This window comes from Natrix helvetica (genome assembly GCF_964273705.1).
Source record: "Natrix helvetica genome assembly, chromosome: W".
Lineage (NCBI taxonomy): Eukaryota > Metazoa > Chordata > Lepidosauria > Squamata > Natricidae > Natrix > Natrix helvetica.
In genome coordinates, this window is record NC_138555.1 from 47,437,071 (window position 1) to 47,464,649 (window position 27,579).

Here is a 27,579-nt window from a genome sequence, read left to right on the forward strand (position 1 = left end):
CATTCAAGTAGGGTTTTTATAGATATGTGATAAAGTATCTCTAGCTGGTTGGGAGCTATAAGATAGTACTTTTGTTGATTTGTCATGATTCTGAGTTCTGATATCCTGATAGTTGTAATGAACTAATTCTTGTGACTTCTTCAAAACTCTTCTTAAACCCATATGTGAATTCCCTTTAAATTTGAGATCAGAGAAATTGTTGGATTTTGACTTCTAATTTTTAATTAGGTTGATAACAGCTGATAGGTTATTTACAGCCTTTTTCTATTTGCTGCTATTAGCTCCTTTCCCTGTCCTTTTGCAGAAAATCTGTGTTTGGAAGTGCTGAAAGGAAAACTCCAGTGAAGAAGCTGGTAGCTGAATTCTCAAAAGTCAAATGTAAAATGCCAAAGGCGGCTGCATTAAAGGAGGAACCCAGTAGTTCTTTAATGGAGTCAATAAGCAGACGTGAACTGCGAAGTCAGGAGACTCCAGAGACAGCTCAATTGTTGGTGACTGCACAATTGAAGTCTTCAACTCCATCAAAAGGACCTGTGTGCCATTCAAAGGACAAAGGCTCCTGCAGTGAAATAGAAGATTTGCCATATCTTTCCACCACTGAAATGTACTTGTGTCGCTGGCACCAGCCAGCCCCTTCCCTGTTGCGAGAGCCTTCTCCCAAGAAGGAGGAGACTGTAGCAAGTAAGAGGCTTGCTTGAGCCTTTGTGGTGATTGGTTTGATGTTGGGTTGCAGGGGGCATGGAACTCATTCACTGGGGGGCTCCTTAAGAGTCTTGAACACTTGAAGACAGCTAGAGAGCAACATTCCATTTGGGAGTGATGCTGGGTCTGGATTATCAAAGCCTTTGAAACCCTGCTGTAGACACTGTGAGCAGTTTATGAAGATCAACCACCCTATTTAGTTAACTGCAGTGATATATATTAATAACAGTGAGATTTATATCTCAATGTTCTCACAATATATGCAATAAACACCCCTTTCTGTCACCATCTGCTCCCTTTCATGATATTTCATGATGGGGGAGGGGTTCGTTGTACACATGAAAGGAAGTATATCAGCTAATTGTCAGTTGAAAATTAGCTAAAGTTATCCAAGGGAAGTGGACTAGTTTGTGTAAATGAGAAGTCTGGTAGTGCTGGAGCTTTCCAAGGTAATAGGTTAGGGGTCTCTCCCCCTTCATAACCTTCCTAGGCAACTCCTAGGTCCGTGATGGCGAACCTATGGCACGTGTGCCACAAGTGGCACGCGGAGCCATTTGTCAGGGCACGTGAGGCGCTGGCCAGCTGAGTTCACCTTTTTAAAGCTATTTTTCGCCTTCCCCAGGCTCCAGAGGCTTTATAGGAGCCTGGGGAGGGCGAAAAGAGCCTCCCCCGCCCCCCCCCCCCCCGAGGCTTCAGGGACCGTCCGAGGCTTCCCAGATGCCTTCGGAGCGCTTAAAACCACCCTCCGAGCAACCCGGAGTCACTTCCGGTTTGCTCGGAGGGTGGTTTTAAGCGTTCCGAAGGCTTCAGGGACCGTCCGAGGCTTCCCTGATGCCTTCGGAGCACTTAAAACGACCCTCCGAGCAACCCGGAAGTCACTTCCGGTTTGCTCGGAGGGTGGTTTTAAGCGCTCCGAAGGCTTCAGGGAAGCCTCCGGACGGTCCCTGAAGCCTCCGGAGGGCCTCCGGGGGGTCGGGGGAGGCTATTTTCGCCCTCCCCAGGCTCCTATAAAGCCCCTGGAGCCTGGGAAGGGCAAAAAAAATGTAAAAATGGGGGTGGGGGTCGCGCATTGTCCGCGCATGCCCACTGTGGGGGTCGCGCGTTGCATTATGGGTGCGGCACGCCCGCACTCGACCCCCCTGCGCTCCCCCCACTTGTGGCACGCGAGCCAAAAAAGGTTCGCCATCACTGTCCTAGGTTATAAGCTATTTTGGCCGTATAATATCACAAAGTTGCTCTGACATATTTTTCAGTGACTAAAGTTTTTGTGGCAATTGTTTATCCTAGGTTTATGAGGGTGCTGCTGTAGCATTGTCACCCTGTGGGACAAGATACAGTTAAGTTTTGAAATCCACTTGCCTGAATCAATATCCAATCTAGAGTAGCATTCTGAACGGTGGTATACATTCAATCAGTAGCTATTCTACCTTTCAGTGAAGAAAAAGGGTGAAAGTGGAGCAGTTAGAAATAAAGGAGGAGGCAAAAAAAATAAGTATAATTAAAATGGCCTTTGTGTTACAGATTGGGTATAAAAGTTGGCCCTGCTGTGGATTAGAAGAGATGGATTAGCAAACAGCTCTAAAATAATCTGATTAGACTTTAAAAAAAGGATGAAGACAATTGCCAAAGTTTTGATGTAACAAAATGCTAAGATGGTGTAAAGTTTATTAAGTCAAAATTATACCTATAGTGTAGCATTGTTAAGATGTGGCAAAGTTCCAGTTGTACTTTACATTGGAACAAAGTATGGAAGGGTTCACATATCACAATGAGGCAGGTATTCTAGAATTCTGAGCTAATGTGCTGCCACACACTATTCAATTGCTGCCAATTGACCCCTTGTATAAGTGGGAATGGATAAATGAAAGTCTTTAATCAGATTGTTCTGTAAACCGGGATCCTTGTCTTGCCTCTTACAAGCCAAGGGTCAGAAACATGAACAAAGCATGACTTCTAGTACTAGATTGAGAAGAGCACAAAGTATAGATCCTAGGTATGGTGTCATCATAATTTAGCCATGGAAAGAGATTTGACAGCTTGTGTATCTGTTCCTGGGAGCAGACTGAGCAGTGTTTGTGGTTATGTAGCAGTGGTGGGTTCCGGATTCCGTTCCAACTGGTACAGTTGGAACAGCCCTGGCGTCATCCACATGGACGTGCGCAGCACATGCACACATGAGCTCTGTGTGTGCATGCATCATACTTGCCTGTCACGCTTCCGGAAGCCTCCATAACGCTTCAACTGCTCGGCGGAGTGTCGCGCAGGTGCCGTACGCGCCATGCGCGGAAGTGCCAAAGGCTTAAAGGACAGGTAAGGAGCTTGGGTGAGACCTCTGGAGCACCGTACTGGAACGGTACCTGGTGCTCCGGGCAGGCTCTGGTACGCCCGTACCGGGGCGTACCACCTGCAACCCACCACTGTTATGTAGCCTGATTCACAGTAAGCCAATGTTTGCAGACATTCAGTCCTACTGTGATATGCAGACAAGATCAAATTCAATTATGTAAATTAATGTGTACATGTTCTTATTTTTAATTCTGATTGCATAGGTTAAAAATTGCTAAAATGTTTTGTAAAACACAAAGGTATGTTTGTTTAGCTGTGCGTATAAATGGTGCTGATAATAGAAGACAGACTGATAACCTTTTAATGACAGTATGTTTGTATAAGTAATTAGACAATGAGAGACTGTGAATAATAGGTTTTGAGCTATCCAGAATTTATCTGCACTGTGGCCTAGACTCTTGTAGGAATCAGCATTCCTAGCTGCTAGGAATACTGTACTCTGTACTCTGCATTATTAAAAAGTTTTCCAAATTTAATATTCCAAATTTCTTATGTAAAATATGTGATAAAAAGTAATATTTACATAATTTTACTGAATTGAGCCTTGACTTTACATAGCAAGGAAAATATTTTAGCTGACAAGATCATGAGCTGAAATTTTGGAAAGATGAAGGATAAAAAGAAAGTGTTCATTGATCTTGTAGGTTCCGGTCTTCTCAAAATATTGACTCATTTGAAATAACTTCATTTTTTATTGAACTACAGTTTTCAGGTTTTCTAAAGAGAAGCCATGATAGTTAAGTTGGTTTATCTTTATAGTGTAGGCAATTGAAAGGATCTTCTAGCATAATGTCTGGGGCTTTAAACCATTGCAAGCATACTTTCAGCATACTTTCATATCTTTATATATGACAACTAAATTTGGGACATGGAAAGAAGTACAGGTAGTCCTCAACTTAGGACCACAATTGAACCCAAAATTATGTTGCTAAGCAAGACACTTGTTAAGTAAGACACTTGTTAAGTGAGTTTTGCTCCATTTTATGACCTTTCTTGTTACACTTGTAACAACTTGTAAATGAATCACTGCAGTTAAGTTAGTAACATGGTTGTTAAGTGAATCTGGATTCTCCCTATTGACCTGTCAGAAGGTCGCAAAAGGTGATCGCATGACCCCAGGACACTGCAACCATCATAAATACATGCTACTGTGTTTCCCCGAAAATCAGCCCTAGCCTGATCTTTAAGCATGCGCCTAATATAAGCCCTATCCCAAAAATAAGCCCTAGTGAAGAATAGTAGAACAGTAACAAAATGAGGTTCTGATATCTCTTTGTGTCTTTGGCTTTGCCCTTGTCTATTTGATTGTTTTTGATAATGTAATAAGGGCTTGTGTCTTAATAATTGCCATGCTATATTTGTTTAAAGGTTCATTAAATCCAGCAGCTTATTTCCATCTGCAGCCAGTTTGTTATTTTAGGCAGTTCAGACATCAGGAACAATGAAAATAGCTACCTGGTCATGTGCCTCAAATATTCTGAAATTTTTCATTTAGATAATAAGGATAATAAGCATTCATGAATCCATTTCTCTTTTTAAAAAATATTGAGCCCAACGTCTCTTGCAGGATCTTGTGATCCTTAGCCAATTCTTCAGGTGAAGCTGGAGCTGGTTTAAACTCAGGAGATTTGGTAATGATTTGCTATAAAGACCTAGTTTGTGAGGCCTCTGAGTATTTTAGATAAATGATCAACTGATACAATCTTTAGAGTGTTAATGTCTTCAAAACATTCTTTGACAACTTTCAAAAAATGTTCCCGGTAACTTTACAAGTGTGGTAGAAAATGCAGTGTTGTTTTAACAGCCAGCACATGATGGTAAAATAGGCAATTGCTTTATGAAAAATAAGGAGAAATTTATAGTCTGAAAGAGACTGTCATTTGACAGGGCAAGCCACTAGAATACGGGTGTCAAGCTTGGAGCGTCACGTTGCTGTCACGTGACAGTTTGCAATGTTTTTTCCCTTTGTGGAGCTGTGGTGGGCGTGGCCTGCACGTCTCACATCCGGTTTGCGGATTGCCAGTTTTACACCCCTGCACTAGAATATAAACAGCAAACCTCAATTCTTGCACTGATGATATTAACTGGTTTGGGTAATGAAACTGCAAGAAAACAACCAAGTTCAAAGAGCATCAAGTCATTTCAACCCTCAGCTACAGATATTCTTTATTGAGACTGTCATTTTGACAGTCAAACACTGATCAATTACATTGTGATATAGGTATGTGTAGGTAAATGGGCTTTTATGAATTTCATTTATAAAGCTTGGCTAAAGTTAATTCTTAGATACTTTTAACTGCAATATCTACTTTAAACTATATAAAATATATGTAATAAACATTGGTTGTAGTAACACATAGTCATACAGTGGCTTATCTTGTTCCCAAAACACATTCTCATAAACCATGACTTATTTGCCACAATGACTAGTTTATGTAATTTGCTAAGTCAAAATCAGATGAACCATATTACTGCTTAGTATGATATAGGAACCCATTCTGTATTCTGTAAGCGAATTTTTGTTTGTATCAAATTATACAATTTGATAAAAGGGAAGATCCTTGCAGCTCAGTTCTGGATTGTTGACTCTGGAAGATAGTAAATGGTTGATTTTCCTGTGCACCGCTTGGAGAGTCCAAGCAATGGTTAATTCACTCTGGTTGCCCTGGATACTGAGGAACTTTTTTTCTCCCTTTAACCACACCTCCTCGTGTGATTACTGCCAGAATAAATTTCCTCACTGCCCAGATCGGATGTATTTTTGAGTTCAGGCTATTAATCCTTGGCTTGGACTCTCCTAAAATTTTGGAAAACCTTTTCCTCTTCAAAACGAACTTTTCTCCCTGCCTTTTATTCTTCTACAATCAACATCAGCTATCTAGGAGGCCAGGAGGTAAGCGTGTGTGGGGGAGGTTGTTTCTCCACAGCCTCGCACTTTTGCAGGCTTGGAAACTTGCCGCTTGCTCCCAGAGCGCGGCAACAGCGGCGAGGGGGTTTTTTTCTTTGTTTTTTGGTCGGTTCCCTCCCCGGTTGTTATTTTCCGGCCTAGTTTTTTCGTTTTTTGACTCCCCTGCGTTTTTTTTCCACCCCTCAGCCACCGCGGAGCTACGAGCGGCCCGGATTGATCCTGGCTGCCGCTCTCCTCTCCGCCCAGCTCCTCGCTGTTGCGGCGGCCATTTTTAGGCGCGAAAAGTTCACGCCTTTAATTTTAGGCCTCTGCCGCTCAGCCACGCTCCTGCAGGAGGCCGCTTGGTGGCTACAGGGCCTCGCCGGGCCCGCCCAACGGACCCTCGGCCACCACTCACTGGACATCAGCGGCGCTGGTAATTTGGCCACCACGTGTCCTTTGCACCGGCACAGGGAAGGATTTTCTTTATCCTTAAGATCTGGCCAGGCCTTCGCCTTTTTTTAAGCTCTAGTCTCCTGGCCTACTGACTTCCCTGCCTCTCCTGCAAGGGTTACTGCAGCCTGAGCTGCAGGCCCACCTCATAGCTCAGCCTCCTGGGTGTCCTCCTCCCATTTGGCTACTGGTGTTAGGCTGAAATGGATTTATTAATTTTTTCCTATACCTGTATTATTAATCATAATTGTCTTTTTTCTTTATGCCTTTCAGTGTAGCCAGTCGAATTCCGCTGCAGCCCACCCGTTTGCCTGTGTTTTCTGCATCATCCTTGTGCGGTCATTGGCATGGAGCTCCCTCCATCAGGTTCCGTTGAGGCTAGATCCGGCCCCTCTCAGGCCCCTAGCAAGGATCCCCCTTCCAGTAGGGGTGGGAGTGTGGGCAAGGGTATCTCAGGGGACACCCATAGGCACCCTGTCAAGGCCCCGACTGCAGCCGACACCAAGGACGCTGAGAGACGCCAGCGGGCCCTTGATAAACAATTTGAGAAGGCCCGGCGCCAGGCTGGGACAGGGTCCCCCCCAGAGGTGGCCCCCGTTCCCCCATCCAGAGGTGATATCTTGGCATTGCTGAATGAGGAGGTAGAGTCTCAGGATCTGTCCCCGGACAGATCACTGGCGGAGCCAACTTCTCCTGCCCTGTCCTGGTCATATGAGCAGGACCCAGTTCCAGAGGGTCACACCAGGGCTCCCCCGGCTGGGGGTTCTCACTACCATCTCCAAAACCCCAGGGACCCGGGATCAGATTCTGATCAGGAGCCCGAGCTGTCGCCACGCGTGCAGGCTTTGGTCGATCGTGCTATCGCCAGAGGCATTGCTGAAGGCCTCCAAAAGCGCTCCCCTCCCCCTTCGGGGCCAGGGACCACTTCCCGGGGCCCGGCGGCCCCTCCTCCAGCCAAGCGTGCCCGCCATCCGCCCCTTGAGTCATCCGTGGTCAGCGAAACCTCCGCCATCGAGGACGCTGACCAGGACGGCCTGGAGCTATCTGAAGACGAGGGCCTCCCCCCGGACGCCCCTGCCTTTTCCGGACTTTTCAAACCCACTCTCTTTAAGTCCATTCTCCGTAAGGCCAAACTAGCTACCAGGGTAGGGATTAAACCTAAGCCGGTCCAACCTTCGGCCGATGCTGTTCCCGAAAATCCCAATGCGGCCATGTTCGACGTCCCGGCCCCCCAACAAGAGCTGGTCCCGGTTCCGGGTTTATTCCTGGACGTAATCCAACGCCAGTGGGCCCAACCAGCCACCTTGTCTTCCCCCAGCGGGGCAGACAAGAAACTTTACTCTATGGACCCCACCTTGGAAGACCTTTTGGTTCTCCCAGCCGTGGAACCACCTATCACTGCCCTGACCTCCAACTCTTCCCTCCCAGCAGAACTGCTGGATGGGCTCAAGGCGGAGGATAAGAAGGCGGAGAGGGTGTGCCATAAGGCCCACCTGGCGTCTGCCTGGGCCATCAAAGCCTCCTCTTCCGCCTCCTTTTTTAACAGGGCCTCCGTTATATGGCTAAGGGAACTGTTGACCAAACTCCCGGCAGGAGACTTGCGCCTCCGCCAGGATATTTCAAAAATTATTGCGGCCTCCCAATATGCGGCGGACGCATCCCTTAACGCCTCTAAATTTGCTTCTAGAGCCTTGGCGGCCAACGTCACCTCACGCCGCCTGATCTGGCTCCGCCACTGGCAGGCGGACCAGAAGCATAAGTGGAAGCTGGCCTCAGCCCCCTTTAAGGGCGCCAAATTATTTGGGGAGGCGCTTGAGCCTCTCCTCATTGAATCCAAAGATAAAAGGAAGATTTTGCCTTCCACCACAAAAAAGCAGGACCGCAAGTCCGCTCCATACCCCAGGAGGCAGCCCTTTCGTGCCCCTGAACCCTCTACCTCTACTTCCTTCTCCCCGCCCTACCGACCGGCCGGTCAGTCAGGGGACAGGTTCCAGGACAGGTCCTCCTTTAAGGACAGAGGTAGACAACAATTTGGTTTCCGTAAATCCAACCGCGGAGGTGCCTCTAACAGGCCCTTCCGCAAATCTAAGTGACTGCCCGGGCCCGTCACCCATAGGGGGGCGCCTCCAGCTATTCGCCCACCATTGGGTCCAGACCACGGAGGACGCCTGGGTCCTCCAGATCGTGAGGGAGGGCCTATCCCTAGAATTCCTATCCCCCCCTCCCCGGAACTTCATCCGGTGTCCCACTCCTTCCTGTCCTCTGAAGAGGGAGCTTATGAACCAGGAGATTCGCCATCTCCTGGAGATAGACGCGATAGAGCAGGTCCCCCCCGACCAGGAAGGGAGGGGGTTCTACTCCATCCTCTTCCTGGTACCAAAGAACTCGGGGGGCTGGAGGGCCATCTTGGACCTAAAGAACCTCAACAGGCACATTGCCTACCGGAGGTTCAAGATGCAGTCCCTCCAGTCCATCCTGTCGGGGATCCGTCAGGGAGACCTCCTTACCTCTATCGACCTCAAGGAGGCTTACCTACACATCCCCATCCGTCCCCAGCACAGGAGGTTCCTGTGCTTTTTTTATGCCGGCAGGCATTTTCAATACCGGGCCCTTCCCTTCAGCCTGTCGTCGGCCCCCAGGACCTTCTCCAAGGTCCTGGCGGTTGTAGCAGCCCAACTGAGGCGCAGACCCATAAGGCTCCAGTGCTGCCTGGACGACATCCTGATCCAGTCGTCGTCCAGGCAGCAGGCCTTGCGGGACCTCCGCATCACAATGAGAACCCTGAGGAGCCACGGTTTTTCCCTAAATCTGAAGAAAAGCCATCTGGTTCCCACCACCAGACTTATCCACCTGGGGGCGGTCATAGACACTTCCCTGTGCAGGGTCTTCCTATCCCAGGACAGGCTAGACAGCTTAGTGGCCATGACCCGCAAGGTGATGCTCGCGAGACAGGTACCGATCGTCCTCCTGTCACAGCTGTTGGGAAAAATGATCTCTTCCATCTCGATCGTCCCATGGGCTCGCCTCCACTCCAGAGCTCTCCAATGGCTCCTCCTTCCTCACCAGAGGGCCTCAAGGAGCAACTCAAACCGACTGGTGAGCGTTCCCACAACAGTGAAGAGATCGCTCCGATGGTGGACGTCCCCTGCTCTCCTCAAGGGCCACCTGTTCAAGGAGCCCAACCGGTTAGTGGTCACCACAGACGCAAGCCTCGCCGGCTGGGGGGCACACATGGGTCATCTAGTGGTGCAAGGCAAATGGTCACTCGCAGAGAGCTCCTGCAGCATCAATCTTCTGGAACTGCGTGCGGCCCGCCTGGCACTCCGGCATTTTCGCCAGGACATTCACCATCAACATGTCCTATTGATGACGGACAATGTGGCCACCAAGGCCCACATAAACCGCCAGGGGGGCACCAGATCCAAGACGTTGATGAAGGAAGCGGAATCCCTGGGGCGCTGGGCGGAGAGGCATCTGGCATCTCTTCGCTCCGACCACATTTCGGGAGTCAACAACACCCAGGCGGACTGGCTGAGCAGGACCACCATAGACCCGGCAGAGTGGAAACTGGATCCGGCTCTGTTTCGCCAGCTGTCCCGCAGGTTCGGCACTCCCGTGGTCGACCTATTCGCATCCAGGGAAAATGCTCAACTTCGCCGCTATTTCTCCCGCTTCCAGTCCCCGGGGGCGGAAGGGACGGATGCCCTTCGCTCTCCTTGGCCCCGGGGCCTACTTTATGCCTTTCCTCCGCTGCCCCTGATTCCACAAGTCATCCACAGGATCATCGCGGAGGAGGCGGAGGTGCTCCTCGTGGCCCCGCACTGGCCCCGTCGTTCGTGGTTCGCCGACCTGGTCAGCCTCTCCCTGTCACCTCCGTGGAAGATTCCTCCAGACCAAGTCTCCCTCAGCCAGGGGGCCGTAACTCATCCAGAGCCCCAATGGCTACAATTGGCCGTCTGGCACTTGAGGGGGACCAGCTGAGGCGCGAGGGCTTCTCAGGGGAGGTAATACACACCATTCAGGCAGCTAGGCGACCGTCAACCACTCGAATCTACGATGCCTCGTGGGCCTCCTTCGCCAAATGGTGCGACGCCTTACGTTTGGACCCGGTGACGGCTCCGGTCTCCCGCGTCCTGGACTTCCTACAAGGGGGTCTTGCCAAGGGCCTCGCTCCAAATACCCTTCGACGACAGGTGGCGGCCCTCTCCACCGTTTGGGCCGGTGACCCGGTCTTGCCCCTTAGCAAGGTGCCCAGGGTCCGTTCCTTCCTCAAGGGAGCTTGTAACTTACGACCTCCCACGGTCCACCGTTACCCCACCTGGCAGCTGTCCGTGGTTCTGCAGGCGCTCACCGCTCCACCCTTCGAGCCTCTCAGCACTACGTCGCTGCGTCATCTTACACTAAAGACGGCATTCCTCATCGCCGTGACGTCAGCTCGTCGTATTTCAGAACTGGCAGCCCTGTCGGTTCGCCAGGACCTATGTACCGTCCACCCAGATAGGGTGGTGTTGAGACTGGACCCTACCTTTATTCCAAAGGTTAATACTTGGTTTCATAGAACGCAAGAAATTGTGATTCCTGATTACTGTCCGAGACCGTCACATCCCAGGGAACGACAGTGGCACAAGTTGGACGTGAGAAGGGCGCTGAAAACATACATCGCCCGCACCTCCGAATTCCGGAAGTCGGAGTCTTTATTCGTGTCATTTCATCCAGGTTCCCTGGGCAAGAAAATCTCCTCTTCCACTGTTGGCAGGTGGCTGCGCGCCTGCATCGCCCTGGCCTACGAAAGTCAGTCCAGATCGGTGCCCCGAGGCATCACTGCGCACTCCACTCGCAGCGCGGCTACCACGGCGGCCTGGGCCACCCAGGCATCAATACTAGACATTTGTAAGGCGGCTACGTGGTCCTCCCCGTCGCCCTTCATCCGTCATTACAAACTGGACGTTTACGCCTCGGCTGAGGCGTCCTTTGGCAGGAGGGTACTTCAAGGGGTCGTGTCTTCGACCGAATCCCGGGACTCTGACTCTGCCCACCCAATCGGACAATAACTTGGGTATGTCCCATTGCTTGGACTCTCCAAGCGGTGCACAGGAAAATGACCATTGGCTTACCTGAAGGGTCCTTTTCTGTGCACCGCGGGAGAGTCCAACCCACCCTGGTCTTCGGCCCGGGGATTCTTTCCTCTTTTTTCAACTGAAAACTCCTTGGACGCCTTCGCTCCATCCTCTCGACAGATTGACCTTTCGGAAATTAATTCTGGCAGTAATCACACGAGGAGGTGTGGTTAAAGGGAGAAAAAAAGTTCCTCAGTATCCAGGGCAACCAGAGTGAATTAACCATTGCTTGGACTCTCCCGCGGTGCACAGAAAAGGACCCTTCAGGTAAGCCAATGGTCATTATATGGTGGTGTTAAATAATAAAAACCATCTATAAAATTATATAAAAGTGGTTTCTTAATACTGAATAATTATGATTCCACGGCACTGAGTTTGGATTGTAATATTTGAACCAGTGGTGGGTTGCAGGTGGTAAGCCCCGGTACGGGCGTACTGGAGCCTGGCCGGAGCACCGGATACCGTTACGGTACGGTGCTCCAGAGGGCCCGCCCACCCGCCCAAGCTCCTTACCGGTCTTTTAAGTCTTTGGAGCTTGTGCGTACAGCGCCTGCGCGACGCTCCGCTGAGCAGCTGGAGCGTCACAGAAGCTCGCGGAGGCGCTAAGATGCATATGCACGCTGCACGCATGTGCACACGCACTGTGCGCATCCATGTGGATGCTGCCGGGCCCGTTGCAACTGTACCGGTTGGAACGGGATCCAGAACCCACCACTGATTTGAACGTTGCTGAAATTAAAGCCTTGCTGAACTCGAAATCTGACTGAGAACCCTAAAGCAGACCCTGTCTTTGTCAAAGGGTGCTTGAGAATAAAACCAGAAGGCATTATGTAACCCACCTTGGGCATTTGTGTGGGTGTGGGGAAGTTTTACAAAGTAAGTTTGACAGCAAGTTAAACTCAAGCCTTCAGATGAACAATACTGAAAAATTGTATGTTCCCTAAAGAGGACATAATTCACATATGCATGCAGAATGGTGAAAAGGAAAATAAAAGATAGGAAAGTATAAACTAATTATGGTAATACTAGTGAAATATCTAAGCTGAATTTAACTCGGAACATTTGGATGGCTACACTGTTAGCTTCCTTATTGAAAGTCTTTAAAATTAGTATCGTAACACTGTTTTCCCCTTTCTAGTTCCATCATGGAGGGACCACACAGTAGAGCCCCTGAGACAACTGAATCCTTCTGAACTTTTAGAGGTATGTAAGCCAATAGCTTTACAGCAAGAATTGAGCTACATGTGCTAGGTATAATTGCTGATGTAGAACAGTGGTGGGTTCCAGATCCGGTGTCCACTACATGAACGTGCGCAGTGCGGACATGCGTCCTTACCTCTTGCGACGCCTCCAAAATGCTTCAGCTGCTTGGCGGAGCGTCACTCAGGCGCTATGCGCTGCATGCACGGAAGCACCGAAGAGCTCAAATACAGGTAAGGAGCTCGGGAGGGTGGGTGGGCCCTTCGGAGCACCGTACCGGAACGGTACCCGGTGCTCTGGGGAAGCACCGGTATGCCTGTACCGGGGCGTACTGCCTGCAACCCACCACTGATGTAGAATAGGTGGCCTAGGAAGCTGTTCTGGAAGAAGAAATGTATAATTTCTATATTTGCCAGTGAACTGTCAACAACTATGACAGGCTTCGCATTTTTAAACCACACTGTCCTTAGATTAACCAGATATTCATTGCAACTATTATGGAAGCATACATTGAAATATCAGACAAAATGGGCAATCTCTGTTATATATGCTCTGGTAAACTTTGTAATGCTTATCTCTTGTGGAGTGGCAACATAGTGGCTGTGGGTTACACATTTTGAGGGGGCCCTGAAGCCCTACAAAATCTTGATGGCAAATTGTTTTTTTACAATTTTACAATTTATCACCTAAAATTAAATACCAAAATGAATTCATTGAGCCTCTGATAAATTCAGCGCACCTCTAAATAAGCTCCCAGATATACTTCTCCCAAAGTGTTCAGAATTCTGGATCCATATCCTCTAGTGACATGCTGACATGTTCTCTGCAGTCCAAAGAATAGTTAAAAAGCAAAGCCTTGTACTCTACATAATAAAACTGTTTAGAATTTAGTGCGTTCTGGTGGTTTTTGAGTTTGCAAATTATATCTAGCTTTCAGTATAAAACAGGTATTTTCCTAATCTGAACAAAGCAGGGTTTCTTGTACTGAGAGTTATTTTCATGAGAATGTTAAGCAGCCACTTTGTCTTGGCTCAGTATTTTCAAAGCTGTCCATCAGCCTACTTGATTTCCAAGGGAGGTATTTCAGGAAAACTTCACAGGGTTTATTGACATGCTATAGTGTTGGATGAGACAATTCTTATTTTTAATTGTCAAATAAATAAAACTCTCCAGAGGAGTCTTGTAGATGAAGAACATTTTAGCATTTAGTTTCCAGGGCCTTGGTTGCTAATACTAATTGACAATCTATATTTTTTATCTTTTATGACATTTTTATTACAATATTCAATCCTATTTAGATTTTATTTGTCCTGCCAAGCAGGTGCAAAAAAAAAATTCCAATGTCTCAATCCTGCCTATTCATGTGGGCAATTGAATGGTGATTCTGCAAAACACTTATTTTTGTTGTGGGTTTTCATCCTTTATCAGGCCTGACCATCCTTTTTTTTAGCCAGTAACTACGGAGGGGAGGGGCGAGATTTGATTTCTGAGCACTGAGTTGGAAGTATTAGGGTCTTTGTGATCAGCAAAAGAAGTGAACATAGCTTTTGAAATTAATTGTTGAACTTAAAAATGAATTTGATTGGTTATTTCTACTTAAGGCTTTTTCTGTTTATTTTCTTCTAAAAAGACTGCAGGCAAAAGATTGAAAACTGTCAAATTTTGGTGGAATGACCTTGAGGGATTCTACAATATAAAGTTGGGGGCAGGATGTGGGCCTTTGGACCTTTTGTTGCCATAAGGACTGGCTACAATAATTTTCAAAACCAAAATGAATATACTACTAATACCATCACAGCATTTCAAAGAGAAATGAAAGAAGGCCCAACTTCAAAATCCCTGTAGTAATATAAGCATTTCAATTTTGATAAAAACTAATCCAATCATGCCCCTCATTATACAGTGACGTGCAGTCAGGTGAGGCAGGGGAGGCACAGCCTCACCACTGTCATCATGAAAAGAAAAAAAATGTAAAAGGAAAAAGGCGAGAGCTGAGGTGAGGCTGAGCTAGTTGCTGCCTCAACGTGGCTGACTCTGCTTAACTGTTTAAAAAAGCCTCTAAAAAGCGCCCTCTACTATGAGAACTGCATGCCTCATTTAGTCTGACTTTAGGCGTTTTATGATCACTCGAGCAGAGTTAAGCAAGGGTTAAAAGCCTAAAAATTCCTGATGTAGGTGAGGCACACAGTTCTCCTGCCTCATAGTAGAGGGTGCTTGTTTGGGTGGGGCTTGTTCAGAGGACCCGAGGCAAGAGCAGAGTGGAAATCCTGTCTGAAACAGCTGGAAAAGGTACGTGTGGGTCGGAGGGAGGGGGAGGAATTCAAACTTCATCCTCCTGGTGCGGGGCTTTGGGCAAAGGCTGGAGGGAAGGACTCTGGCTCACTTGTGCTCTCCCTGGGGTGTAGTTTGATCGCAGGCAGAGCCATGTTGCCTTTTCAAACCTGTAATCAGTGAAGCTGGGCTGGATCCTTCCGGGGCTGGGGGAAAGTGTGTGTGCTCCAGTATGGCTCTTTGACTGGCTTCCTGCTGCCTCTTGTGGTCTCCTCGCTGGTGCTCTTCCCTCCAATCCAACTTTGTGTGTGTGTGTGTGTTTGTTTGAGAGAGAGTGAGTGAGAGAGAGGGAAAGGGGTAGGAGAGATAGTCCAATCCAACTTGTGTGTGTGTGTGTGTGTTTGAGAGGGTGGATGGAGGGAGAGAGGGAGGAAGGAGGGGAAGGGAGAAGAAAAAAAAAGAAGGAAGCTTCTTTCGCAAAAGAAAAACAAATGCTGTCACTTTAAACCAGAACTGAGCATGCCTGGCTGGAATTCTGGGAGTTGAAGTCCACAAGTCTAAAAAAATTTGAAACCAACCACTGTGTCAGTGCCTCACCAGCCATAAACCTCACCGCACGTCACTGCCCCTCAACTAGTACTATTTTGCAACCAATACCTGTGAGAATGTGTCTTTTATTCACACTTGAGGGAAGTGATACAAGGAGCTTAACCACTATCATTTAAATAAAACATAGATTGTCAAATGAAAGATTGATTTGCAGAGTTATAACATCTATATTTGGAACTGCTTACAGTAATTAACTTATCCCGTTTCCACAACTAGCCTAACTTTTGCTTATTTTTCTGTGTTTTCAAACTTTGCTTCCTGAACAAACATCTTTAGATGAGTCATTTTTTGACAGTGTTGTGTTTATAAACAGTGATGGGAAAAGTAATAAGCAATAATATCTTCATAAATAGATTTTTCCATTGGTGTTGCAAAGATATAGTGTATCAGGCCTCCCAAAAGCAAAGTTGGCAGTCATTCCTGAACATCTTCAGTTCCCATTTCCTTTTACCCTAGGATAACACATTATAAAATGAAGTTTAAATCCTCTTCTTATGAACATGTGGCACATAGCATGGCTGACTTGAATTTTTTCCATCAGAAAATGGAAAGAGAGGAAACTCGGATACAACACATGTTACCTGTATACAGTGCATTCAGAAAGTATTCAGACCCCATTCACTTTTGTCAATTTTGTTATGCTGCAGCCTGATTCTACAGTTGTTGAAATTCATTTTTTGCTCATTAATCTACATTCACTACCCCATAATGACAAAGTGAAAACATAATTTTAGAAATGCCTGTAAATTTATTAAAAAGAAAAATCTGAAATATCACATTGGTATAAGTATTCAGTCCCTTTGCAACAACGCTTGAAATTTAGCTCAGGTGCCTCCCATTTCTCTTGATCATTGCTGACATGTTTCTACACCTTGATTGGACATGATTTAGAAAGGCACACACCTCTCTATAGAAGGCCTCACAGCTGACAATGCATACTGTAGCAGAGCAAAAGCCATGAGGTCAAAAGAAACTGCCTGCAGAGCTCAGAGACAGGATTATTACAAGGCACAAATCTGGGGAAGGCTACAATAAAATTTCTGCTGCATTGAAGATCATGGTAGCCTCCATAATTCCCAAATGGAAGTTGGGCACAAGACTCTTCCAAGAGCGGGTTTCCTGGTGAAACTGAGCAATCGGGAGAAGGACCTTAGTAAGAGAGTTGACCAAGAACCCAATAGTCACTCTGGCTGAGCTCCAAAGATCCTGTGTGGAGATGGGACAGAGTTCTAGAAGGACAACCATCATTGCAGCCCTCCACCGATCTGGTTTTATGGCAGAGTGGCTAGATGGAGGCTTCTCCTTGGTGCAAAACACGTGAAAGTCTGCTTGGAGTTTGCAAAAAAGTACCTGAGGGACACTCAGACTGTGAGGATTCTTTGGTCTGGTGAAACCAAGATTGAAGTGTTTGGCCTCAATTCTAAACATTATGTCTGGAGGAAACCAGGCACCGCTCATCACCTGCCCAATATCATCCCAACAGTAAAGCACAGTGGTGGCAGCATCATGCTGTGGGGGTGTTTTTCAGCAGCAAGGACTGGGAGACTGGTCAGGGTTGAGGGGGAAATGAATGTAGCAAAGTACAGGGATATCCTCAATGAAAACCTGTTCCACAGCGCTCAGGACCTCAGACTGGACTGAAGGTTCACTTTCCAACATGACACCGATCCTAAGCACACAGCCAAGACAACACAGGAGTGGCTTAGGGAAACACTGTGAATGTCCTAGAGTTGCCCAGCCAGAGCCCTGACTTGAACCCTATTGAACATCTCTGGAGGGACCTGAAAATGGCTGTCCACCAATAGTCGCCATCCAATCTGACTGAGCTTGAGAGGATTTGCAAGGAGGAAGGGCAGAAAATCCCCCAATCCCAAGTGTGCAAAGCTTGTCATGGCATACCCAAAAAGACTCCAGGCTGTAATTGCTGCCAAAGGTGCTTCAACAAAGTACTGAGTGAAGGGTCTGAATACTTAATGCTAATGTGATATTTCAGTTTTTTCTTTTTAATAAATTTACAGACTTCTGTTTTCACTTTGTCATTATGGGGTATTGAGTGTAGCTGAATGAGAAAAAAAAGAATTTCAACAACTGTAGAATCAGACTGCAGCATAACAAAATTGACAAAAGTGAAGGGGATCTGAATGCACTGTGTGTGTGTGTGTGTGTGTATTTATATATATATAAACTTCACAGAACTTAGAAGACAACATCTTCTCCAAACGACATGCAAAGTTGGAGTTGGATGAGAAAAGGAGGAAAAGGTGAGTGATGAAATAAAGCTGTTTTACATGTCAGAAACTTCAGCAGCCACTTTTATTTAAACATTTAACAATTAACAGTACATAAAAGTTGTATTGATTGCAAACAGTTAACAATGGGGTGTGTAATAATATGAAAGGTTTTGTGCAGTTGGCACGCCTTATATCTTTTACCATTACAGGTAGTCCTCGACTTACAAGCATAATGGAGCCTGCCCATTATGGTCACATGTCATGACAGCCGTTAAGTGAAGCACCTGACTTAATGACCTCTCCATCCCTGCTCTCCCCAATGCAATTGTTAAACAAATGTGTGGGTTAAGTGGAACATGGGGTGCCTCAGGGGTGAGACAGGCCCTTGGAGGCCTAGTGTAGGCCCAGGCCCACCTACCCTGGGCCTCCTAAGGCCTCCCCCACCTCTGAGGCACACTGTGCTCTGCTCCCTGTCCCCCAGGGTTCCCCAGGCCTCGTCCTGCTCCCAAGACAGCTATTGAGCCAGGCAAGAGAGCCTAAAGCCAGTCAGCAGAAGCAACTGGCACACACAGGGCGGTTACAGCCTGTAGCCTGAGGCCTACTTCCCATCTGGCCACCCAAGGGCCTCCCAAGGCCTCCCCCAGCCTCTCAGGATTCCTCAGGCCTCAGCCTGTTCCTAAGACAGCTATTGAGCCAGGCAAAGGAGCCTAAAGATGGTCAGCAGAACCAGCACATGGAGGGCTAATGCAAGGCTCAGTTTTCTTACAGAGGCTGTCAGCCTCATGGCATTCTCATGCTATTCTAGCAAGTAGTACTTCTCACAAGACTGCTGACCAGATTTAGGCACCCTTGCCTGGCTGAGTGACTAGCTTGGGAGCAAGCCAAAACCTGGTGAGATGGGTGGGGGAGGTGGGAGGGGCTGCAGTGTTCCTGCGGTTGGTTTTTAAGGATGAAAAATGGCGAGGGCACTGCAGTGGCCATAACTTTGAAACTGCGTCATCAGTACCTTTTGGGGTGGTCTGTTGTAACTTTGAACAGTTGCTAAACAACCGGTCATAAATTGAATACTACCTATATGCATTTGTCTTCTACTGTGTGCTGACTGGCTTTGGATTGGGACTTTTTTGTTATTTAGTTGAAGAAAGCATGAGTAGCAATTCCATCTAGCAAGTTATTAATCAAGAGCATATTTTATGATTTGGCTGTAATACAAGGACTTGGGAGAACCTATAGAAATTGAGAAACATGTTTAATACAAAGAGGTGCATTACTCTTGACTTTGTTAAATGCTGGTTTTTCTAAAATACTCAGATTTGCCCACAAGTGAAATTTTGAGACTTTTCTGTTTTTGTTGTTGTTGTTGTTCCTTTGACTCCTCCACTCACAGGTGGGATATTCAGCGTATCCGGGAACAAAGAATCTTACAACGGCTGCAACTTAGAATGTATAAAAAAACAGGAATTCAGGAATCTGAACCTGAAGTTGCCTCATTTTTCCCAGAGTCAGATGATGGTAAGTGGTTATCAAAATTCTCATATCTTATGCACAGAGAATCTTGGATGATTCTATTGTAAAAACATATATTTTCAAATAAGTATATGTGAATGAACATTGTATCTAAATATATAATGTTCCTCTCTCTTCCATTTCCTCTTAGTTGAAAGTTTGCTGATCACCCCATATTTGCCTGTTGTAGCATTTGGTCGACCATTACCAAAATTAACCCCACAGTAAGTATACCAATGTATTATATATAGCTGCATTAAGGTAGAATGTATTTTGTAAAAGTTGTGGGAGAGCTATTTTGTTTCTGCTTAATCAGTGTTTTGTTTGCTTGGTTATTTTGTAGACAGACTTTACTTTTATACTTTACTAAAATAGCATTTAACCAATATTGTTACCTTTAGGAAATATGGAAACGGTTGGAGGCTCATTTGTAAATCCTGAGTCTCAGAAGTTGCTTGTTCACGGATTAAGAAAAGAAATACTTGTCACTATCAATCCTATCTCAGAGAAATATACTATTGTTTGCAAAATATGTTGTTTATCATTTTACAAGAGGGAACACTGAATTGTTCCCTTTTTAAAAATCTTCCACTTTCTAATTTTGTTGATGGATTCTCCCATCGTAATGCTGTCATAGAAATCACATTTCTGTGGCCTTATTAATTACATTGTTGAAGTCGTGGTTTACTTCCTTTCACATTGCAAAGGTAAGGAGGTAAAAATGTATTGATAAAATACTTTGAAAATAATTGGGGAAAATTGGTTTTACTTTTAGCACCAATGAATTAAAATTCACTTTTTCATAGTTTTTTCTGTTTCAGTTTTTTCTACAATTAATAGTGGCTGGCTTTACACATTGCACTAAGTCATAATGTGGTTGTTGAGGTTTCATCTTAGTGTGTTGTGTAGATGCGTTTGTTACAGTTTGTAATTTGTTGCTTAAGGGATAGCAGGTGGTATGAACTCAGCCAATTGTGATTTATTTAGCAAACATGATTTAACAGCACCCAATATTGTAGAAGAATGCTATTGATGAAACACTTTTCAGTAGCTAACGTTCAATATCATCTATATGCAAATTTTCAATATTTTTTTTTGTATGTTTAATTTCTAGTATGATTTTTGCCACCAAGCATGTAGGCTTGCATCCGAGTTACACAAATGTAGACATAACTGCTAACCCCTTTCTTCTCTTCACCATCACTAACAATTTTCTGTGGACCACTTTCTGTCTGGCAGGAACTTTGAACTTCCATGGCTGGATGAACGAAGTCATTGCCAGCTAGAGATGCAGAAAAAAAAGACACCTCATCGAATGTGCAGGAAATAAGCATGTCAAACCAGGAGAAATCTGTCTTGATGATTGGCCTGTGCTACATTTGCTACAAATGGCAGAGAACTATATATGTTTTGTTATGTCACTTTCTTCTACCATCCTCCATGATGTACACTGTTGTCCACTATAAATATTTTTATGCTTATCCTTTTTTTTTCTTTTTCCCCTGGAAATTTTTTCACTTTTCTTTTTTCATTTGCTTGGTAGAAAGTATTGGAGGCTTGTGTTGAGAGAATAAAGTTAGCAATTTATGGTATGCCTCTGTTGCATTGTATTGGATAGCTGAAACAAACACAATCCACTAAGAAGCTATGAAAGATGGACAAGCATATAATGAAACTGTTGGTAACGTAGAAATGAGGAAACAGACAGGAATAAGGTTGATGGGAAAGCACCCTGAACATCTCCAGGAGTTCCCTTTTATTGTAATTCTTCACCACACAGCCAAAGCTCATTGGATAACATAATACATTTGGCAAATGCTGATTGCTTATATAAACGCATGATATCCTCGTGGACAACTCATACTATGGCTACATGACTCACATGTTTACTAGTTGATTTCCTGCTGCATGCAACGTGATATGCCTACGTGCCAAATCTATCGTTCCTTCTGATAAGGGAAGAGATTAGAGGAAGAAGTGTGAGCGTTAGTTCCCCAGCGTGGTTTGCCAGCTACTGAGAAACTAATTGACTTCACATCTCCTCCTTTCTTTTATTTTAGTTTTCATTTTGTTTTAACAATTTGTATGCATACATTATGTCACGTCTATGAGGTCGAATTCTTGGTCGAAACATTGCTATTAATGCAGGTGCACATTGAATGCAGCAACAACAACAAATCAGTCCAATTACTACCATGATTATAGTGGGAATGATCTGACGTAACCATCCAAAATCTGGAAGCCAAGACCATAGCCATTCCCAAGGTGTTGGTGGGACAGCAGGATCAATAGGATTATCTCCAGGTTGCATTATGTTTCTTCCGAGATGCCCGATCTCGATCCGTTTGAGGATTCTGCAGACTGAGGGAGAAGTTGGGTATCGGATTTATGGCCAAAGTGATTATCCACTGGAGTAGATAATTTTTTTATATTAATATGATTTAATGTAAATAGAACTTTGTTCAGCCATTCCTGTTTCCCAGGAAGGCCTACGGGGTTTCCTCCTATTTGTTTATGTTTTTCCAATGCTGATTTCAAAGAGTGATTAGCTCGTTTTCCTGTGGCTTCGGTGGGAGGGGCTACAGCAGGGTTTGTTACAGCCTGATTGGTCCAAAGACTCAGGGATTTTTCTTAAGTATCCTCCTTTCCCTCCTGGCTCCCAGTTCCCTCAGTCTTTGGTCCAAGCAACTAGCTGGCTCCTGTGAGGTACATTATTGACTTATATTGAACACATTTGAAATAATTGGATTTAATTGGAAATTCTAAATTTATTGCATACAATGAAAGTAATTAAGGGAGCAAGGGACTTTGTCTCCAGAGCTCCGAGGAGCTCCCTGAGAGCCGTTGGCTCCTCCGGAGCACTGCGGGGGCTGTAACAATTAAAAACAGCAAGGCAATGAGGCTTTGCGCCTTTTACGAGCCCTGCCGCAAATTTAAGACCTGCCGGAGTGCGCTATCAACCCGATCTCCAGATGCGGCTCCAAAGACCTGCCGCGACGCAGCTATCGGCCCGATTTTCAGCCGTGGCTTCAAAGTCCTGCCACGGCTTATTAACTTGGAACGATTGGAAGCAGGTGCAGCGGGGCGCAGAAGGAGCCTTTGTGCTCGGCTCATTGTGAGGCTAACCCCTCAGAGCCACCGTTATCAAAATCGCCCGAATCTTCACCCACGAGGTGCGGCGGCCATTTTGGTGCGACCTTGTGGGCGGCAGCCTCTCGGCATGTTTCCTGAGCAGCTGAGAACAAGACACTGGGCAGAGGTGCGCCAAACCTCGCGAAGCTGCTGCAGCGAGGCCAAGGATCCAGACCAGCAGGCACCACAGCAGGTCACGTGAGTGAGGCATGGCCTCTACAGTTCCATATCAGCAGGCCCAAGGAGAGGGGGTGGAGGAGACCCAAGGCAGGCTCAGGCCCAGAACAGCAGCCCCCAGGCCTGCAGCAGAGCAACACCCCTCCAGAGCTGCTACCAGAGATGAGTCCAGACGACAGAAAGCTCTGGAAAAACAGGTGCCCAGGGCAGAAAAATTGGCTCAGGCTTCTAGGCCTGAATCACCCAACAGATCCAGGTCTCCTCTGGCTTCCTGCTCTCAAGCTTCAGGCTCTTCCCTCAGGGGATTCAGCCCTTCCTCTCCTTCTGTATCTCCTGCCAGACCCAGAAGGGGGGTGACCTCTCCTTCTCCCCCCATTTCCCCCAGATCATACAGGGACAGGGTGGAGGATCCGGGAGAAGGGGGCTCTAGGGACTATTTCCCACCAGCCCAACTCGCCCCACGAGGGCCATCCCAAGGCCCATCTGAGGAGGATTTAGAAGACCTAGATCAATTACCAGACAGCATTAGGAGGCTCATCTCTGCAGCTATTTACAGAGGCATTTCCTCAGGCTTAGCCCAGAGGGAGCGCTCCCCCCAGGGGAGGTCTAGACCACCTGCAGCTGCCAGAAGAAGGTCCCCCTCTTCTTCCAGAGGTCACGATATTCCTAGACCTCCCTCCCCCTCAATGGTTAGTGAGGGTTCCATCTTGGGGGAGCAAACTCACCCAGACGTAGGCTTCTCTGAGGAAGAGGATGCCGATCCCCCAGAGGCTCCTGCCTTCCCGGGCCTCCCCCCCCCCGCCTTCAAGCCTATGTTACACAAGGTAAAGAAAACTACCAAAATTGGCATGGGGGCTCCTCCAGTCTCTCAGCACAGGGATCCCAACCTGGCCATGTTCATCAATCCCAACACGGATAAAGAGGAGGTTACGGCTCCTCCCCTCTTCCTAGAGGTAGTACAGAATCAAGGCCCTGCAACTCCCCACAGTAGATGCCCCAGTTGCCCTATTGGCCAATGCGTCCACGGTGGTCTCAGGGGACGTGGCCGAGAAGCTGAAACCGGAGGACAAGCGTGCGGAACTTACTCTCCGTAAGAACTTCAATGCTTCTGCCTGGGCCATTAAAGCGGCTGCGGCAGCCTCTTATTTCAACCGCATGACGGTGATGTGGCTCAGGCAATTACAGGACCGCATCCCGATCCAAGATGAGCGTCTTCACCAAGACCTCACTAAAATCATCTCGGCCACCCAGTTCTCGGCGGATGCCACCCTGGATTCCATCAAATTTGCGTCCAGAGCTCTATCCACCTATGTGATGGCACGGAGACTTCTATGGCTCCGTAATTGGCAGATGGACAACAAGTCCAAATGGAATCTGGCGGCGGTGCCCTTTTCGGGTCCCAACCTTTTCGGGGCTTCTCTAGACCCAATTCTTGTGGAAAACAAGGATAAGAAGAAGGTCCTTCCCTCTAATACCAAGAAGCTGGATAATCGTCCGTCTTCATACTGGAGGCCTTCTTCCTTCAGGTCTTTGGACCAGGATTACAGACAACAAAGATACGCCCCCTACAGGTACGATAGGCAGAACCAGCGGCCATTTTATCAGGATAGGAACAGGTTCCAGAGCCAAGCCAAACGGCCCTTTCGTGGAGGGGGCGGCCGTCCCTTCCGCAGGGGGAAATAACTCCAACCCGAGTCTAGCCATAGGTGGCCGCCTGGCATACATCGTGGATCAGTGGGATCAGATGACATCAGATGCCTGGGTCAGATCAACAGTAAGAGAGGGTCTCTGGCTGGAGTTTCTCGCCCCTCCCCCAACGCTCTTCAGGACTTTCTCCCCCTCCAGGGACCCAGAGAGGTGCCGCTTGATGCTCCAAGCAATCCAATACCTGCTGGACATTCGAGCGGTTGAGCCGGTTCCTCAGGAGGAGTGGGGTCAAGGCATGTACTCAAACCTCTTTGTAGTCCCGAAGAGCTCCGGGGGATGGAGAGCAATTCTGGACTTGAAGTGTCTGAATTCCTTCCTGGTCTACCGGCGCTTCAAGATGTCCTCTCTCAAATCAATTCTTTTGGGAATCAGGCAGGGCGACTTCATGGCCTCAATAGACCTAACAGAGACATAATTACACATTCCGATTCGGCTAACTCACCGCAAATTTCTCCGTTTCTCCCACGGGGGTCGACATTATCAGTACAGGGCTCTTCCCTTTGGCCTGGCCTCTGCCCCCCGCACGTTCACAAAAGTCCTGGTGGCGATGGAGGCTCACCTATGATCCAAACCGGTGAGGCTCCATTGCTACCTCGACGATGTGCTCGTCCTCGCCCAATCCCGGTCACAAGCGGTCCAAGATTTACAGATTACCATCCGAACACTGCAATCCCTGGGGTTCTCCATCAATTTTCCCAAGAGCCATCTCTCCCCCTCAACAATGATTCTACACTTGGGCACGGTGATAGACTCAAGATCGGGCCTAGTTCGCCTGTCCCCAGAATGTCTCACAAGTCTGCAGACACTCACACGACTCGTACACGCAAGTCGGTCCGCTTCCATCCTGACCTTGGCACAATTGTTGGGCAAGATGTTGTCATGCATAGGGATCGTCCTGTGGGCGCGATTGCATTCCAGGACACTCCAGTGGGCCCTCATCCCATTTCAATGGAGGAGATTGAGCAACTCCCCGCATCCTATTCGGCTCGCCCCAGACCTCCGCTGGTCCCTGAAGTGGTGGTTGTCCCTGTCCTTGAACCGCGGGGCCGAATTCTGGGAGCCGGACCGCATATCCATCACGACGGACACCAGCCTCTGGATGGGGAGCAGTGATGGAGTCCAGCCTGGCGCAGGGACGGTGGTCCAGATCCGACCTGCGCCACAACATCAATTGGCTGGAGTTGAAGGCGGCTCGCCTAGCTCTTCTTCATTTTCGAGACTCGATAGCCAACCGGCATGTCATCCTCTTGACGGACAATATTGCAACGAAGGCCCACATAAATCGTCAAGGGGGCCCCACTCTATGAGCCTGTGGCAGGAGGCTCGGAAGCTCGGCCGGTGGGCAGAGAAGAACCTGGCATCGATCCTGTCAGAACACATCTCGGGGGTTGCAAATCACCAGACAGACTGGCTGAGCCGGGCGACAGTGGATCACGGCGTGTGGCAGCTGGACCCGGAGTTGTTTCACAGAATTTGCCTCAGATTCGGCGATCCACTGGTGGACTTGTTCGCAAGCCCGAGCAACTCCCAGCTTCCCCAATTCTTTTCCCGTTTCCCAGCTCGCAATGCGGAGGGCACGGACGCTCTCAGAAGCCCGTGGCTCCCGGCCATCTTTATGCCTTTCCTCCCCTTCCTCTCATCCAGGGCAACCTGATGAAAATAGTGTTAGAGGGGGCCCATGTCATCCTGGTGGCCCCATTTTGGCTGAGGCGCCACTGGTTCGCGGACCTTGTCCAGCTATCAGTGTCCCCGCATTGGAGCATTCCCCAGGAGGAGGTTGCTCTGTGCCAGGGGGTCCTCAAACACCCGGAGCCCCAGTGGCTCCAGCTGACCGCCTGGTACTTGAGCGGCTCATCCTGAGGAACGCGAGCCTGTCTGCCAAGGTTATCTCCACCATCGAAGCGTCTAGGCGCCCCTCGACCAGTCGCATTTATAACTCTACGTGGTCCGCCTTTGCGTCATGGTGCGGGAGGTTCCAGATTAATCCGGTTTCGGCCTCAGTCGCCCAGGTCCTTGAATTCCTTCAGCACGGGCTGGACCGTGGCCTATCCCATAACACGTTGCAAAGGCAGACAGTCGCTTCCGGATTGCTCAGAGGGTGTTTTTAAGCATTCCGAAGGCTTCAGGGAAGCCTCCGGACGGTCCCTGAAGCCTCCGGAGGGCCTCCGGGGGGCCGGGGGAGGCTCTTTTCACCCTCCCCAGGCTCCTATAAAGCCTCTGGAGCCTGGGGAGGGCGAAAAAAACATGTACAAATGGGGGGGGGTTCGCGCGTTGTGCGTGCATGCGCACTGGGAGGTCGCGCATTGCATTATGTGTGCGGCACACCCGCACACGACCCCCCTGCACTCCCCCCACTTGTGGCACGCGAGCCAAAAAAGGTTCGCCATCGCTGCCCTAGTGGAAGCCTGGGATAGGGCGGCCACTGGGGCCTTGGATTGCATTGTGCCTTTGCAGCCTCTGACCCGGTGTCGATCCCGGGTGGCTCCCTGGTTTACCGAGGAGCTCCGGGAGATGAAACGCCAGAAAAGACGCCTAGAGAGTGGCTGGAGGGCCAGCCGGTCCGAATCTGATCGAACACTAGTAAGAATTCATATTAAATCCTACTTAGTGGCGATAGAAGCGGGAAAACGGCAACATTTTCCCACTCTTATCACGTCTGCAGATAACCGCCCAGCCGCCCTGTTTAGGGTGACAAGCTCCTTACTTAACCAAGGAACTGGGGAAGATCCCTTGCAGGGTAGGACTGAAGAATTTGTTCAGTATCTGCAGGATAAAATCACTCAGATCAGGACAGGCTTGGACTCTGACTGGGTAGATTCGGGAGAGCCAACGGGGATGAATCTTGAGGAGTCAATCTGGGATGGGTTTGACCCTGTGACCCCCGAAGGCATGGACAGGATTATGGGGAGACTCAGTGCTGCCACTTGTGTGCTGGACCCGTGTCCCTCTTGGTTAGTTTCAGCTTCCTGGGAGGTGACACGAGGCTGGCTCCAGGCGATTACCAACACTTCATTGAGAGAGGGGTTCTTTCCCACCGCCTTGAAGGAGGCGGTGGTGAGGCCCCTCCTTAAGAAGCCTTCTCTGGACCCAGCTTCTTTAGCCAACTATCGTCCGGTCTCCAACCATCGCTTTGTAGTAAAGGTTGTCGAGAGTGTGGTAGCACGTCAGCTTCCCCAGTACCTGGATGAAGCTGTCTACCTGGATCCGTTTCAGTCGGGTTTCAGGCCCGGGTACAGCAAGG

General features: G+C 48.0%; 1 protein-coding gene and 1 long non-coding RNA gene across 2 annotated transcripts in view; both read left to right on the forward strand.

Moving 5' to 3' along the window:
* The window catches only part of LOC309400681 (male-specific lethal 1 homolog), a 44,189-nt gene extending 23,275 nt beyond the window's left edge, over positions 1-20,914 (forward strand). The window contains exons 3-8 of the mRNA XM_081969278.1: positions 305-681; positions 12,644-12,708; positions 17,779-17,846; positions 19,204-19,328; positions 19,474-19,546; positions 20,562-20,914. Coding sequence (XP_081825404.1) covers positions 305-681; positions 12,644-12,708; positions 17,779-17,846; positions 19,204-19,328; positions 19,474-19,546; positions 20,562-20,652 — 799 coding nt within the window. The 3' untranslated portion in view covers positions 20,653-20,914. The remainder of the gene's footprint in view (positions 1-304; positions 682-12,643; positions 12,709-17,778; positions 17,847-19,203; positions 19,329-19,473; positions 19,547-20,561) is intronic.
* Positions 1-27,579, forward strand: part of LOC309400684 — a 209,584-nt gene that overhangs the window by 82,579 nt on the left and 99,426 nt on the right. The window lies entirely within an intron of this gene.